The following is a 14,225-nucleotide window of genomic DNA, read 5'->3' as shown; positions in this document are numbered from 1 at the left end:
AATAGATGCAGAGACAGCTTGACTACAGGAGGATGGTTGAGAGACTTGGAGACAGGAGAACATCCAGGCACTGCTTCATCTTCTATTCAGTAGGAGCTGGTGGAGGCTGTGGCAATTCTCTTCCCAATGTACACCCTGAGAAAAGAAAAACATCAAATCAAAGCAGTCCAGTTGAAAAACAAAATGGGGTAATGCATTGTGGAAGCAGAGAAATAAAACCATTAATCCATATCCATTGATCAGTTAAAATGAAGGTTTTACACATTATCATTAACATCCAGGCCAGCTCTCTACTACAGGGGTTTCAAAGTGAGAGGGAGGTTCAAGTTAGTGAATGCAGGTGGACTTTCTATATATTTATTTATTACATTAGTTATCAGAAGGATATCACACAGAATACCCTACATGTGTGTGATTTTGTTAAAGAGATAGTGTAGTTTTTAGGGAAAGTTAGTTTTTCCTACTTTTAATTACTAATAAATGTCTTTTTTTATGTATTTGGTGTAGTCTGAAGTTATGTCAAACAGCAATATTAGGCTATCTTGGCTCTGTTGTTGAACGTCCATGGGATCATATGACATAATCATGATCTCATAGGCATCCAGAAATAGAGCGCTGCAGGAATGAGTCCTCAAACACGGAAATGAGTTAACATTTTTGCACCCCCAGTTCTCTTGTCTTGGAGTTAATGGGTTTTCTGTTAGATGCCTGAAACTTAAACCTACTACAAGGAGTTTTTAACTGGATATCATGCCATACTGTTGCTAAAAAGTGGCTAAATGAGACTCGTTGCCTTGTTGACCTTAGACGTCATCACGCTGAACACTTAAAGTTTAGTGGTGGTGTCTGTGTGTCGTGCGACTGTGGTGTGGCTGGTTTATACCCTGTGAGCTGGCTTTTTGTTAAGGGAACCATGGCGATGCTAACTTCTGGGTTGCAGGAGAAAAAGGTTCACTCATTCAGCTGCCATATAAGCCACAGAGGTGCTGAAATGAACCATTTTCACCACTCACACTGTTTTATAATTAGGCCCACATCTGAGCAGACAGCCATCAGATACATAAATTGGAGCCATCTTGGACCCCCAAATAGCAGAGCACTGATAAATTGACAATGACACAACCTTCACTGACTCTCTCCTACAGCACAGGGTGAGTCACTAAAATGTCAAGTAAAAGACATCAGTGCAGATCCAGTAAAGGCAACTTTTTAAAGCCTTGCTTAATGTCCCTGCAAGGATTTTCCCGTATTACATTTATGAGTCATCGAATATATCTAATTTTAATTGTTAGCTGTTCAAATTTGAAAAATGTGAGGTGGCACCTGTGCAAGCTATACGCTACGAGAGGACCCTGTCTTGCCTCTTGTGCAGGAAGTCAGTAGGTGTGGCGTGTGGGGCACTTTTGACTTTCTTTATCACTCTTTCTGGCCGGATCTCTGGATTAGGGTGTTCCTATAGCTTGTAAATATGTAAATAGTTCATTTGACCTTCTCCCTCCTTCTAGATTTTTATTAAATGTTTTACTAAAACAAAGTTATTAAACTATATTCATCTATATAGAAGAAAAAAAAAACTTCCCATTTGGGAGCAATTTTTGCTTAGGGAGTTTGCGACAGGTTTGAAAGTAGAATTCGGGACACTGAGGAAAACCATTTAATGTGAAGCCCCGATAGAACTGCGTGAGATCAGACTTACCCGAGACCAAGAGCGACGATGTGTGAGATGAGTAAGGAAGGGATGAAGACTTTGAGGAATTCAGCAGAGAAGATGCCACCTTTCTTCATGACTCCACTCTTTCTCATACTGAGAGATACCGAACGTCGGGGGTGCCTGAAGTGGAACTCCCTGCGAGGAATTATCAATCAACCAATCAATGCTAAAATTATTTAAATATCCTGAAACCGTTATTAGTGAGCGATCCTGGAAGTTTGCTTACTTTGGTGGAATGTTTTCTGGTCTGCTGGACCAATCAGAGACCCAGTCTACTTCTTTATTGAGCAGGATGTCTTCCTCTCTGTCCTGCTCTGGACCTTCTTCCTCTGACTGCAATCGTGAAGGTAAAGCAATTCAGGTTTTAGGGTGAAATGAAAAGACTTGAAAAAGGGGGTTTGAACTTTTAGAGTTAAATATGCTGTTTGTTTGTTTTTTACCTGACTATCTCTTGAGCTGGGCATCTCCACATCAAACATTATCTGACCCTCATCCTGATCTGGACTCGGTGGCCTGTGAGGACTGAGTTAACATAATAGAATAGAAATGTTGTAACATCAAACACTTCGAAGAGCTTTGAAGAGCTTTACGGCGGCCTTTGTTCCTACCTATCACAGGAAGAGCTACTCGGGCTGGACTCATGCTGCGCGTCCAGGAGGATCTTCTCCATGTCCCCGTTGTGGATCGAAGAGGACGACGGCACATGCTCGAGCCCCCCAATCAGGGTCTCATCGCTCTCAGACACCACTTCCAAGGTCTGCAAAGTTTCACTCATGCCAGCATTCGCGTTTATTTGGTCTGCAGCGGGTGTCATTGGCGGGTCGGTCTGCGCGCCCTGGGCCCCTTGGTTTCCATTCAGCTCCAGCTCTACCCAAGAGCCTTTGCAACATAAAGGTCAAGAGGAGGGAGGGAAGGAAGGAAGGAAGGAAGGAAGGAAGGGAAATTGTGTTTGAGGGCAAAACCAAACAGCAGCTTGTGTACCACACAGAAAACACACCCGTCTACTTTTAAATGGAAACAGCTGACCTACATTTCCTGCACCACTGACACTGCATTCAAATGAACTGACTGTGCACTGCATCCACGATACATTTCTTTGTGCCACTGCCCCACAAACAGCTTTTTTCTTTTTTTCCAGACAGGCGGGGGTTATGTAATCTCTCACGGCCAGCGGGCATCGGTGAGCACACAATGTAAAGCTTGTGATCGCATGAGATGCAGCCCCCCCTCCCCCCCACCTCCCTCCACTCCTCTGCCCTTCGTTTTGGGGTCGCAGATAATAAACAGATTTTGTGTGTTTCGACGATGCATGACCGGGTGCACATTTCGAGCTTGTCATCTGCTGCTCTCATGAGAGGGCTTGCATAACTGTGGTGTGCAGTGTGAGAGACAGTTGGCCAGACATGTCGCTGTTCCAGCTGTGTTGTTGCCTACATACAAAGCGCACGTCCCCGTTATTTCTCATGTTTAAATCCCTAAATACGTTTTTTTTTAAATATATATACATTTGCCAGTTTTGTGTTTTAAATGTGTTTAAATGTGCATGCAGTTGAACTAACATTGTCTCATTTTTTACATTTAAATTTATTTAAAAAGGCTTAAGCATGTTGGATTTAAAAAAGGCAACTCGGCTACAAAATGCGTGCAAAATTGTTTTTTTTTTTAAAAATCGCCAATAAAAACATCTATTTCGTCTTTTGTCCCAAAACTTGTTTTCATTTTGTCTAGAGCCCGCCCAACGCCGATCTGCGTTCGTGATTGGCTGCCGTCCCATCAATCAAACATTTACCGCGACGCCATTGGCTGCCTCGGCGGTGACGTCAAACAACATCAGCCTCCGCCCCTCCCAGAAGAAGAGGAAATACCGTACCAGATGTAACTTTTACAACAAAAATCCCCATTACGCGAATATCCCCGCAAACTCTCGCTCCCGCTGATTGAAGCTAAAGTCGCCGTTGTACCGTAAGCGCGGAGAAACGGCCGGCGGTACGTACCGTGAAGCCCGGGCTCCTCGTTATTGTTCCGTTGAGCAGCAGCGGTGGACATGTTGACTACCCAGTTTCAGCATTCATCAACATGACACGCAGACAAACTGCGATGTGCGCATGCGCTGTGGCTAGCCCAAGACCAGGGACAACAGATAAAAATGCTCCAGATCAGGGATGGGCTCATGTTGGTTTTATTTCATGTTTTTATCAAGTGCAAGACTGTGGTGTTGAGTCACAGCAAGTATTAAGTGTAGTTAATGCATGTTTGTGATAGAATATGAGATGAAGAAAGAAGTTTGATTGAATTTCTGAATGAAACAAGGCACCATTACTGAAGGATGCAGGGTCTGGGTGGACTCTCTTTCTATCTGAGTCCTTGCAGGGTTTCTGATGATAGACAGGCTGGCCTCTATCGCTCACTCTGCACATAAGTGCCGCGTTGGCTGGACTTAACCATTAATGTGGGGAGGCAGGCGTATCCATTAGTGCTGTTTCCTGTTTGTAGAGGATGGGTCTACAGCAGGGGTCCTAAACTGCCGGCCCTCTCCGACTCTGACATGATGTCAAATATAAAATAAAGTCAGGCCAGCAAGATTTTTGTTTCCTATCAATTTAAGTAATTAAAATAAACACACAATTCTATTTTATAAAGCTGTTTGTGGTTGAAGGCCCCCCCAAAAAACCTCCAAATGGTTGATAAGAAAAGGTTTAGGGCTTTTAATGACATATAAATGTGTAGAAACTGCTCTTTGAATTTCTCTTGTATCTACAGTATACATAAGTGGTTTTTTAAATTAGGGTCTGGGGACCTACGGGGGTCCTTTAGTGGTTCGTAACTGCAAATAAAATAGAACATTTCAACTTTTGTCACATTTGAAAGTTGTGTCAACTTCTTAATTCATTTTGATTGATCCTAGTTTGATTTTATCTTATCTATTATTTTATCTAGGAATATATTTAAACTTTCATCCCATTTGTTGGAAGTTGGAACAACAAGGGAGGAAATAGGGTCGGCTGTTTTTATTATTATACTTTTTTTTATCATATTGTTTATGAATTCTTTTATATCTTCTTATAAATAAATAAAAAATAACTCAGTAAGGATCCATTAAACTCAAATTGGGGGTCTGTGGTCTAATGTGCATCTATTGTGGGGGTCCTTGAACAGAAACATTTTGGGAACCTCTGGTATAATCTCTCCTGCGGTTCCTCAGAATGGTCTTGAAAATGAATTGTTTGTTTTTATATTCTCCCAGTAGGAATGAGGTGGTGGGAGAGCCAGAAAACAGAATACAACGTTGGAAAATGACTTGGTATCAGTGGTATCTCTGCTCCTGAGATCTGAAGTGATTTATATAAAAGCCTTTTGTAGACAGCCATTTCAGTCGGAGCAGCGGGGTCTGGCACCACTGCGGGGATGTGAAAATATTTTGAGAGCGCTGCAGCAACTGCGCCTCGCTGGTGAAATATGCCTAAAATAAGCCTGACCATGTTTTGAAATGCCTTTGTGATTTATGAACAGTATTTTGACTTACAACAACATAAATCACATGTTGATAAAACTTGTTTATGTGATAATTTCACATTTAAAGCACATTATATTTTCCACACACACACACACACACAATAAATCAGTTTAGTCATTTTCAGAATAATTCAGGTTTGAAATTCTTTATTACTTTTCATCTAAATTGTACTTTATTCCATTTGACAAAGATAAACATAGCTGTACAATGAACCATTTGTAGTTTTCTCCCCCAAACAGATCACCAAAACTCTCCTACAATCTTTATTCAAGAGCCCCTTAAAAGAAATAAACAAAAAAAAGAAAAAAAAACATACAAATCAATGAAATTCACAAAAATAAAAAGTGCATTTTTGTTTTAACTCCTGTGATACATTAGACAATGCTGCTTCAAGTGGAAAAACCTCATAACTCCAATTTAGACAGTTTCCTTGAGAGTTCATGATCCTTTTTTTTGTAGAAGGCGAGTTACCCCCCCCAAGGTTCATGTTCAAAAAACAATTATAGCAACTTGAATTTCAAAAGTGTATGATCTACCTGTGAATAAGGCAGTTTTTAATAAAGTCCTGAAAAGCTGCTTTTTTTTTTTTTTTTTTTTTTTTTTTTTTTTGAAGGTACAAGGTTTTGATCACAGAGCAGCGGTAAATTCCCCTGAGCAGTCTCCCGTCTGGCACGCCAGAAAGTTCAAGAAACATACTTGATTATCTTATTTCTTCTTAATGCTATAAGAAAGGCATTAGGGTTCGTCTGAACGTCTTTGTGGTTTACACCATAGCCTTGAACAATAGCTATGAAGACAATATGAGGGGAACGTGGAAAACGATAATCGGTTAGTTGTTTATCTTTTAAATGAAGGTCAGTGACCGTTTTCCAATAATGCTCTGACACTCGTACAGTCTGCGATAACCGCCTCTGCTGCGTCTATTACAACATTTCTTTCTGATCTAGCACTATTTTTGAAACACATCTTCAAACCAGTTGTTAGAACAGCAGTTATTGAACAGTGAGTGAGAACATTGGTGGCTAACTGATTGAATCATCCATGACCGTGGAATGGATATACAGGTTTACACATAAATGACACGAGGCAAATAACTTGAATGACCCTCACACAGACACAATCTTGCATTACACAATGAAGAAACGTTGTTCAGAATGGTTGCAAAATAAAAACAGAGATTAGCAAAGTGTCTCATGTTACCCAGAGCCCTGAGAGAGTGACACTCAGCAGTAGCTTACCGCCGCCGTATGGAGATGGGTGGTAGTTTTGGTAGCGTCCTAGTGATCAGGGCCCTGTTCTTCAAATGTAGCTTAACTAATTGAGTCTAATGTGTTTGCTATCAGGCTAAAATAATCCTGTTTGTTCTAATCCAGATGATTTGGTTCTTGGAAAGCAGTTAGAGGATCTATTTGTTAATCCCGGATGAGTAATACCGCTCTCTTATTTTGAAATAAAGACAAATGAGTAGAGTGTTGGAATCATGATCGGCTTCCCTAAGATTGGTGTTGATCGCACGGTTGCAGGTACACGAGGTAGGTGTGTTAGGAACCCTCCCGGCACGCACTGGGACAACAGATTCATGGACTCATTTTGTTCTCCACCATGTTTCCACACTTTGATCATTGTTAACATATATGAACGTACTGCGAGTGATGTTGGTGCATAATCAGCGGAGGTTCACTCAGACGTACAAGAGACTTTTAAGAATCATAAACCTGCTATCAAGATGATACTTCACTAAAATCTCTAAAAAAAAGCAGCTGCAACTTTTAGTATAATTCAAATGATAAATTCACATTTTAATGTCAAATTAAATGCCACATCTTCTGGTTTCATTGGTGTTTTAATAACCAGAATCTTCTAGTTGAGTTTATTTCTTTGCCCATAGCATCTCTAACTAAATTCAGTTGTACAGATTTATCATGTATAAGTATCAATAACACTTCATAATGAAAACTGAGTTGTGGTCATTACGAACAGATCGTGGTAATTTTTACAATAACCTGCATGTTTTCATCTAAAATTATATTTGTATAAGAACACTATTAGAAATCTAAGAAAGTGAGCCATTTGTATCTTTAGTTCATGTATGGGGTTCACCGTAAAACCTCTCGGTCATGATCCAGTTAACTGTCAAAAAGCTGCTCTTTAACAGGTTTGAGCTTAAGGACTTGTTGCTCTGACAGCAGCTCCAGATTCATTTTAAACCAGCTTCCACGTACGAAGAACGGGGCCCAGTTCTCTACGGCAGGAGTGACACATTAACTTACATAACTATGATCCAGTGGACCAATAAGCTTCATGCCCTGATTAAATGGCTTAATCTGTCATCAACACGTAATGAAGTGGAAAACTGCCATAAATCAACCTGTTTGCTTCCAAAGAGAACTGGCAGCATGTGACTGACGCATAGTGTAGCAGAGAAACAGCAGAGTTAATTTCTTGAAGTATTCTTCCCATGTTCCATACAGTCATCGGCAAACCAAGTGCTTCACAAATTCTCCTTTTTCAATAAACAATCTGTATTCTCCTGCATCACAGGAGAGAGATGACATTTCATACAATAAATCAAAATCAGTAACTCTGCCTAGTCAACCGACTTGACTAGCTTTAGAGAATTTGATTTAACCTTACATGTTCATTAAAATGTCTCTCCCCGTTTAGACCCACAAGGGTCTATTCTTTCACAGCGAGCACAATTATTCATAAACAAAACCATGGCACAAAAACAGAATTTGAAGATCCAAATTGACTCTGAAGCCTCTAAATAAGTTTTACATAAACATCAGTTACAGTCAGCCAAATTAAAAAAATAAACTGTTATAGTGCTTATGACTACAGAGGTACTGACACCTGAAAATACTTTTCTTTGGACATCCCACGAGAGAAACGACACACTTCCTTGATGTCACAAAAAGTCTCTAGCTTAAAGAAATACCTGCCAGAAAATGTCCCAAAGTCATGACAAGGTTACCCCATCAGGCGACCTTCCATCTACAATCAGTCTGAGATAGACAGCTAAAGAAACTACAGTGATCAGACTGTAATCCTATTGCCTTAATTTATACAAAAATAAATCAGCTATAGTGATTATTCTTCTTTTATCGGGTACAGTACAAAACATCATTTAAAAAAAAAAAAAAAAAACTCTACAAAAAAAGAAACTAGATCAAGAGGGTAAAGCGGTCGATCAATCTGCAACAACACAACAGGCTTTGTGGGGGGAAGCTGGCAGCGGCACACCTTTTTGGTGCCGCTGACCACGGGAGAATTAGGCTACACGACGCCATCACGCCCCTTCCAACGTATATAAGCTTTTGTCCTGAGCTTCATATGGTGGGCCGGGTGCACCTTCTCTGCTACACAGCTGTAAATGAATATAACTCAGTGCAGGAGTGGTAACTTTGGCATGATCAGCCCCCATTCAACACCCGACGAATGCATGCGCGCACTATTCTTGTATGTATGTTAAAAAAGGATGACACTTTCATGTTTTAGGCCATTAGCTAGAAATTACATACATTACTGCCGACTATTTCCCTACATGTAGCCGTTTCAGTACACAATGAAAATCAACTTACAGACTTGAATCTTGCCTGAGGTAACTAATCCATCGCAGTGAGCATTTAGTCAGGAAATGCAGTGAGACTAGATTGTTTTGACTGATGCTGAACACTTAGAAGTTATTGTATCAGGATCTCTAATGCAGAAGAAAAACATTAAGAATGGATGTTGTTATGAAGACAAACTTACTTTTAGTGTCAGATGTTACGTTACGCTTAAGTTTTCCTAAGGGCTGCACCATAAATTGGATTATTATGGAAACTGCAGTATGGCCAGGTGCAATATCCAAATTGCCAGCAGCAAATTTTTTGATAAAAAGGTCAAATGTGTGAGTATAATAATGACGTGCTATAGTTCTGTGGAGACAATCACATTCACCAGAGGTAAGAAAACATGTTTGTCTGGTACAGATCCTAACAAAAACATGTAATCATGATTTTAATCATTTCTTTTCTGTGAAAATTGTGATACAAAAACGATCCGTTCCACTAATTGTGAATCATATAGCAAAATAATTTCAATATGATTTTTTTTACTGTGTCGTGCAGCCCTAGTTTTCCTGCTGTTGCAACTGCACTACAACTTGGACCTAAACAACAACAAGTTTACTGTGATGGAATACATGTTAAGTCAGTTCAAAGTAAGTTGACTTTCTTTCTGTAGAGAAATGAATGTAAACCAGTGGCTGCCTTCAAATTCGATATTTGATCTAATAAATATTGTGGACAAAGGTTAGCAGTAATGTAAATCATACACTATTTGTAGAGTATGAGCTCAAAACATGGTAAAACATCAGATTAGTCCTTTAACAGCATAATCATACTGTACATTAGGAAAGAAGGGGTGAGTGAACTTGGCAACTTGACGAATACTTGAGGGGGGCAAATATGGAGTGTTGACAGCTTGTATTAGCAGTGTCTCAGGCCAGTGCCAAAAAGGAACTTGGTGACAGAAAGACAAACAGGAGAAAGAATTTCCTATTCAAACTAATAAAACATGGTCGCTACAAAAACTTGGACAACAAATTGGAAGCTATGACATACAAATGAATCATGTCACGATGGCACAAAAGAATAATTAAACAAACTAGCCAAATATGTGCATTTAACACATTTTCCCTTTGGTTTGGGATGTAGTGGAGTTGCAAACGGTAGCTCGGTGAATGGAGTGCTCGAATGGAGAAAACCCATGACACTAAATCCCAAATTCTGGACTCAGATCTACAAATCCTGCATGTTTGTATTTAAAATACACATGGAAGTGTGCTTGTGATGGCTGCTTGGATGTACTGCGTTAATGCCACTGTTTGTTGTTGACAGAGTAAGTCTCGTCACATTTAATACTAAAATCACCAAGGGCAGATCATATCAAGACTTGGGGATTTAGCCAAAGACAGACAGATATTGTTTGTATGTGTGTATCAGAGCAATGGGGCTCAAGCAGAAACTGGGATCTGAGCGGTTCAACAAATTCTAGTTCAGTTTTTCCTGGAATATGTACAGATTGTTGGTGGTGGCCACAGCAATGATGTTGTCCATGGGATGCCAGGCAGTGTGGAGGATCTTCTTGTTAAAGTCCAAACTGTCTACACTGATCTCATCCTTTTTGCGCTTCCCACCTGTGCTTACTTTGCGAGGTTTCAGGACCGATCGCGGCTTGCTGTTCTCCCGCGACGCCTCTAGAGTTACGTCCTGCCGGTAGCCTCTGTCAAACATCCTGAAGAAGTTGTTGTAGGAGCCGGTCATCACAACGCTGCACAGAGAGAGAGAGAACGCATGAGTGAGTGACGGTAAACCACATCAGAATAATGAATCAAAAAGGCCACAAGTGCATGGTTCTGTCATGAACTACTACCAGGAGCACATGCAGAATAGCCCCCCCGCCACAAAACCCAAATCATGTGCAGCCTTACGCTCTGCACTGAGCAGATAACCTCAGTTATTGATAACGGCAGTGTTGCTTGGTTCACTTGCGTCAAATAAAAGGTCAACCCCAAACACTTGCATGCGTAATGCATCAATGTGCGGAGAACTCCAAATGCACGATAAAGAAAAAAGACGATATACAAGATATAGTATATCTATACAACACTTCAGAAGGCGTCTTTTTGCCCTGATAGTGCATTTAATATATATTCACTCACCTGTCGTTCCCATTCCAGCAGCACTCAAACTTGTCGAAGATGCAATCATTCTCATAGAGTGAACACAACTTACTCCTGAGATATTCATGCACCTGTTAAAAGAAAGTGACAGAGCGGTGTTGTAATCAACTGTTGTGCAAGAGTGAAAACAACATTTTGTTTTGACTTTTGTAAAAAAATACCTCCCTCTAGTGGTGAGACAGTAGAATTACTTCAGGGCTTGAAATACACACAAACTGATGTATTAGTTTGTATTTGTCACAGCAACGGTTACACACCTGGTATGTCTCTACTGGCCGGGACTCCATGTTGAGATCCCAGATTTTGACAGACAGGTAGTCACGGGTCATCATGTAGCGTCCACTGTGGCTGAACTTTACATCAGAGATGGATGAGATGATTTCAGAAAAGAATGAACGATTGTTTGGATCCTCTGGCTCTTCAAACACTAAAAAAAGAAGAGGATGCATGTCATTAGTATAGCCTGACATTAATGCTGCAACATCTACAGCTCTTAATAGTGCAGGGATGCACTTTTATCTGTCTGTCCCACAATTTTGGCAAACACACTTCCATATAAATATATATTTCCTAAAGCCTTCTTTCTCTAAAACTGAAAAATCTAAAAAGAGAAGGGGCAGTTTTGGAGCTCTAACCCATAAATAATGGAAGCGCAAGGAGAAACTGCAAGCAAGGCCAAGGTCTTTCTTCACTTTCTCACTCATTGTTCTTCTAGGCATACCACAGGCACCCCTCAGAATTCAAAAGGTCCCCTGCAGGCACACAGCAGAAGATAAATTGTGCTTACATTTAAAGTGCTTATCGCACAGTGCTGATGCCCTCATGTCACACAGGCGGATGGTGCCCTTGCTGCTGCTGTAGACAAAAGTGTTGCATTGGTTGGGGTGGAACTCCGCTGCTGTGATCACCTCTGTCAACTCCTCCATATTGGCTGGCTTAATGTCAACAATATCTAAAGAAGTGAGGTTAAGGCATGGCTCTGTGTTGATTTGTAGAGGTTATAAAAATGCTATAATGGAATAATTCTCTAGAAAGAAACTCCTTCCCTGTCTGTGATTTATTCAGGATGCCATCTGACAGAGGTGCTCTCAACTAGTTAGTGTCAACATAAACACTGCTTTATTTTGTGAGAGCACTTACAGTGGCAAGCAGCATTTGGCTGGCACATAATTCACTGCTCCCTAAGAGAGGGAGGACGCTCCCTTTCAGCTTTCTCAGCAAAAAGTTTAAGTCAATTTAGTATTAAAACATTTCTTTACACTGATGATTTACTGGGGTCAAACTTTTACCATTTAACTTTTTTTTAAAAAGAACTTCTAACTCTGTTAGAGCCACTATGTGTAGAAGTTCCTTACTTTGGGGACATCGGGTGGCAGTATCGAATAAGAGAGCAAAACATGTCTCTCCTCTAAAATAATAATAAAATATACACCAGTACAAAATCACAAAATCGTATGCATGACCTACATAATCAACAGGATTGATTAATTTAATGACTTTAGCAGTGGGTTTTAGTGTTGTTGCGAGACCGAGTAATGCAGTCTGACTGCTGTATGGTGTACAAGTAAACAGGAAGCATGTGGGGGACCATAATCTGACAAATGGGCCAGAGATACCCTGAATAAAAGAACTAAACTAACCACAACATAACATTCATGATAAAAATTAATTAATGACAAATTTAAGTTCACTTAAAATGGACACTCAACTGAATACCAACAGCAAATAAACATTTCAAAATAACAAGAACAGTTACTGCTTAGAATCATAAAAGCAAATGGGAGATGTTTGTAAAAGGTTGCATTTCCCAGTACAGTTAGTATTTTTACTGTAAGGACAGGAGACATAATTAAAGTCTATGGGAATAACTGACTAATTACATTAAGAACGATAGCAGACAATGGCTGCAATGGAATATAAAAACAAGAAGGATACTAAAGCTGCGATCAGTGATCTCCAGATTCCACAGGTTAATGCGCAGGTCATCTGCAGACAGGTAGGTCTCATAATCACTGTTGACTGAGATGGAGTTGATATGGTAGGTGTGAGCATTCGCAAACACTCGTCTAGGGCTGGCTTCAACCATCAAGTCCATGGGCCTGAATACTGGTACCTGAGGAGAGGAGCTGGGTTAGTATCAATAATGTAGGTAACACATACTGGTTATTGGACAAAGCTAGAAATATTCTATACGTTCCCAATTTTTGAGATGTTGCAGGTAGTTATAGGGGGAACAATAGGTTTTACTAATACTGCTGCAAACAGGAAGAGTTAACGGTCTTTTAAACAAAGAAAGAAGGATTGAGCCTTTGTGTAACATGCTCTGTTGAACTGAGTCTATATTTGGAAAGTATTCAATAAATATAGATCAGTGTTTCCTAAAGCAGAGGATGCATGTGACTGGGGGAGAAAAATGTGCAGTGAGACTAAAGTTAAACAGACCTTTTTCAGAGCTGGCACTTGGTGTAACTAATAACATGAATTGCTGCACTGCAGGAATGGCTTGATAATGTTGTTAGTTACACCTGTGCTTTTGCTGGTGAGACATTGAGTCAATGTGCCTGCATGAATCAAAAACAACTGACAGCTCACAGTGAGAAGTGGTCATACAATATGTTTTTATTTTAACTAATTCAAATTTAACTTAATAAGCACTAATGAGTGCAATACAATTGGTCTGAATTATATAGACACTTAAAAAGGTCCAGTGTGTAAGATTTAGTGGCATCAAGCAACCTAAATGTCACACACTGGGCCTTTAATTAAAGCCATTATAACAAACGTTCATTTTGTGTTGTGATTCTGTGGCCAAGTGTTTGTTTCCACTGCTTTGTTTAATTTTATTTCAAGAGGTATCCGACCTGGCAGGCCTTAAGAATCAACACTTAGAAATTGCCAATCTTCTCACTGATGGTCTTTCTTGTTTATGTAAGGTCAGTTAGGAGGCAAACACCGATACAGGTCCGACTTGTATTTGTCCTTGTGGGTAAGAGCAAGCTGTACAAGAGCTGGGGATTCAAGTCAATTCAAACAAAGCTAATATTTTAACTTTAATTATACATGATTTATTCAGTTAGAAATATAATGGAAAGTACAGAACCCCAACTGCAGCTTACAATTACAAATCTAACCGGTTGGAAATATTGGATTATATATTATACTATATATTATATATATAATTATAAAACATATATATATATTAGGAGTCATAAATATAGGTACTATATATAGTATATATAATATATATAGTGTAGTTATATATAGTATACTAT

The 14,225-nt window shown here is 39.8% G+C and overlaps 2 protein-coding genes across 2 annotated transcripts; both read right to left on the bottom strand.

The window, feature by feature from the left end:
* Nucleotides 1-3,825, bottom strand: bnip3la (BCL2 interacting protein 3 like a). Its single transcript, XM_035659168.1, has 6 exons — nucleotides 3,706-3,825; nucleotides 2,320-2,590; nucleotides 2,152-2,233; nucleotides 1,938-2,044; nucleotides 1,697-1,846; nucleotides 1-135 (listed from the first exon to the last, which is right to left on the bottom strand). Exons 1-6 carry the CDS (start codon nucleotides 3,755-3,757, stop codon nucleotides 87-89), a joined length of 711 nt encoding a protein of 236 aa, XP_035515061.1. The 5' UTR covers nucleotides 3,758-3,825; the 3' UTR covers nucleotides 1-86.
* Nucleotides 3,826-5,354: 1,529 nt separating this feature from the next.
* On the bottom strand, nucleotides 5,355-13,085 carry ppp2r2aa (protein phosphatase 2, regulatory subunit B, alpha a). The gene is made up of 5 exons (XM_035658295.1): nucleotides 12,889-13,085; nucleotides 11,741-11,905; nucleotides 11,211-11,380; nucleotides 10,933-11,024; nucleotides 5,355-10,541 (listed from the first exon to the last, which is right to left on the bottom strand). The coding sequence occupies exons 1-5, from the start codon at nucleotides 13,046-13,048 to the stop codon at nucleotides 10,262-10,264; spliced, it is 867 nt and encodes a 288-aa protein (XP_035514188.1). The 5' UTR covers nucleotides 13,049-13,085; the 3' UTR covers nucleotides 5,355-10,261.
* Nucleotides 13,086-14,225: the final 1,140 nt, after the last annotated feature.

The sequence above is a fragment of the Morone saxatilis genome, unplaced genomic scaffold (assembly GCF_004916995.1).
Source record: "Morone saxatilis isolate NCDOM2014 unplaced genomic scaffold, NCSU_SB_2.0 Contig16, whole genome shotgun sequence".
Classification (NCBI taxonomy): domain Eukaryota; kingdom Metazoa; phylum Chordata; class Actinopteri; family Moronidae; genus Morone; species Morone saxatilis.
The sequence above is the reverse complement of the archived record's forward strand: the minus strand, read 5'-3'. Positions and strand labels throughout refer to the sequence as shown.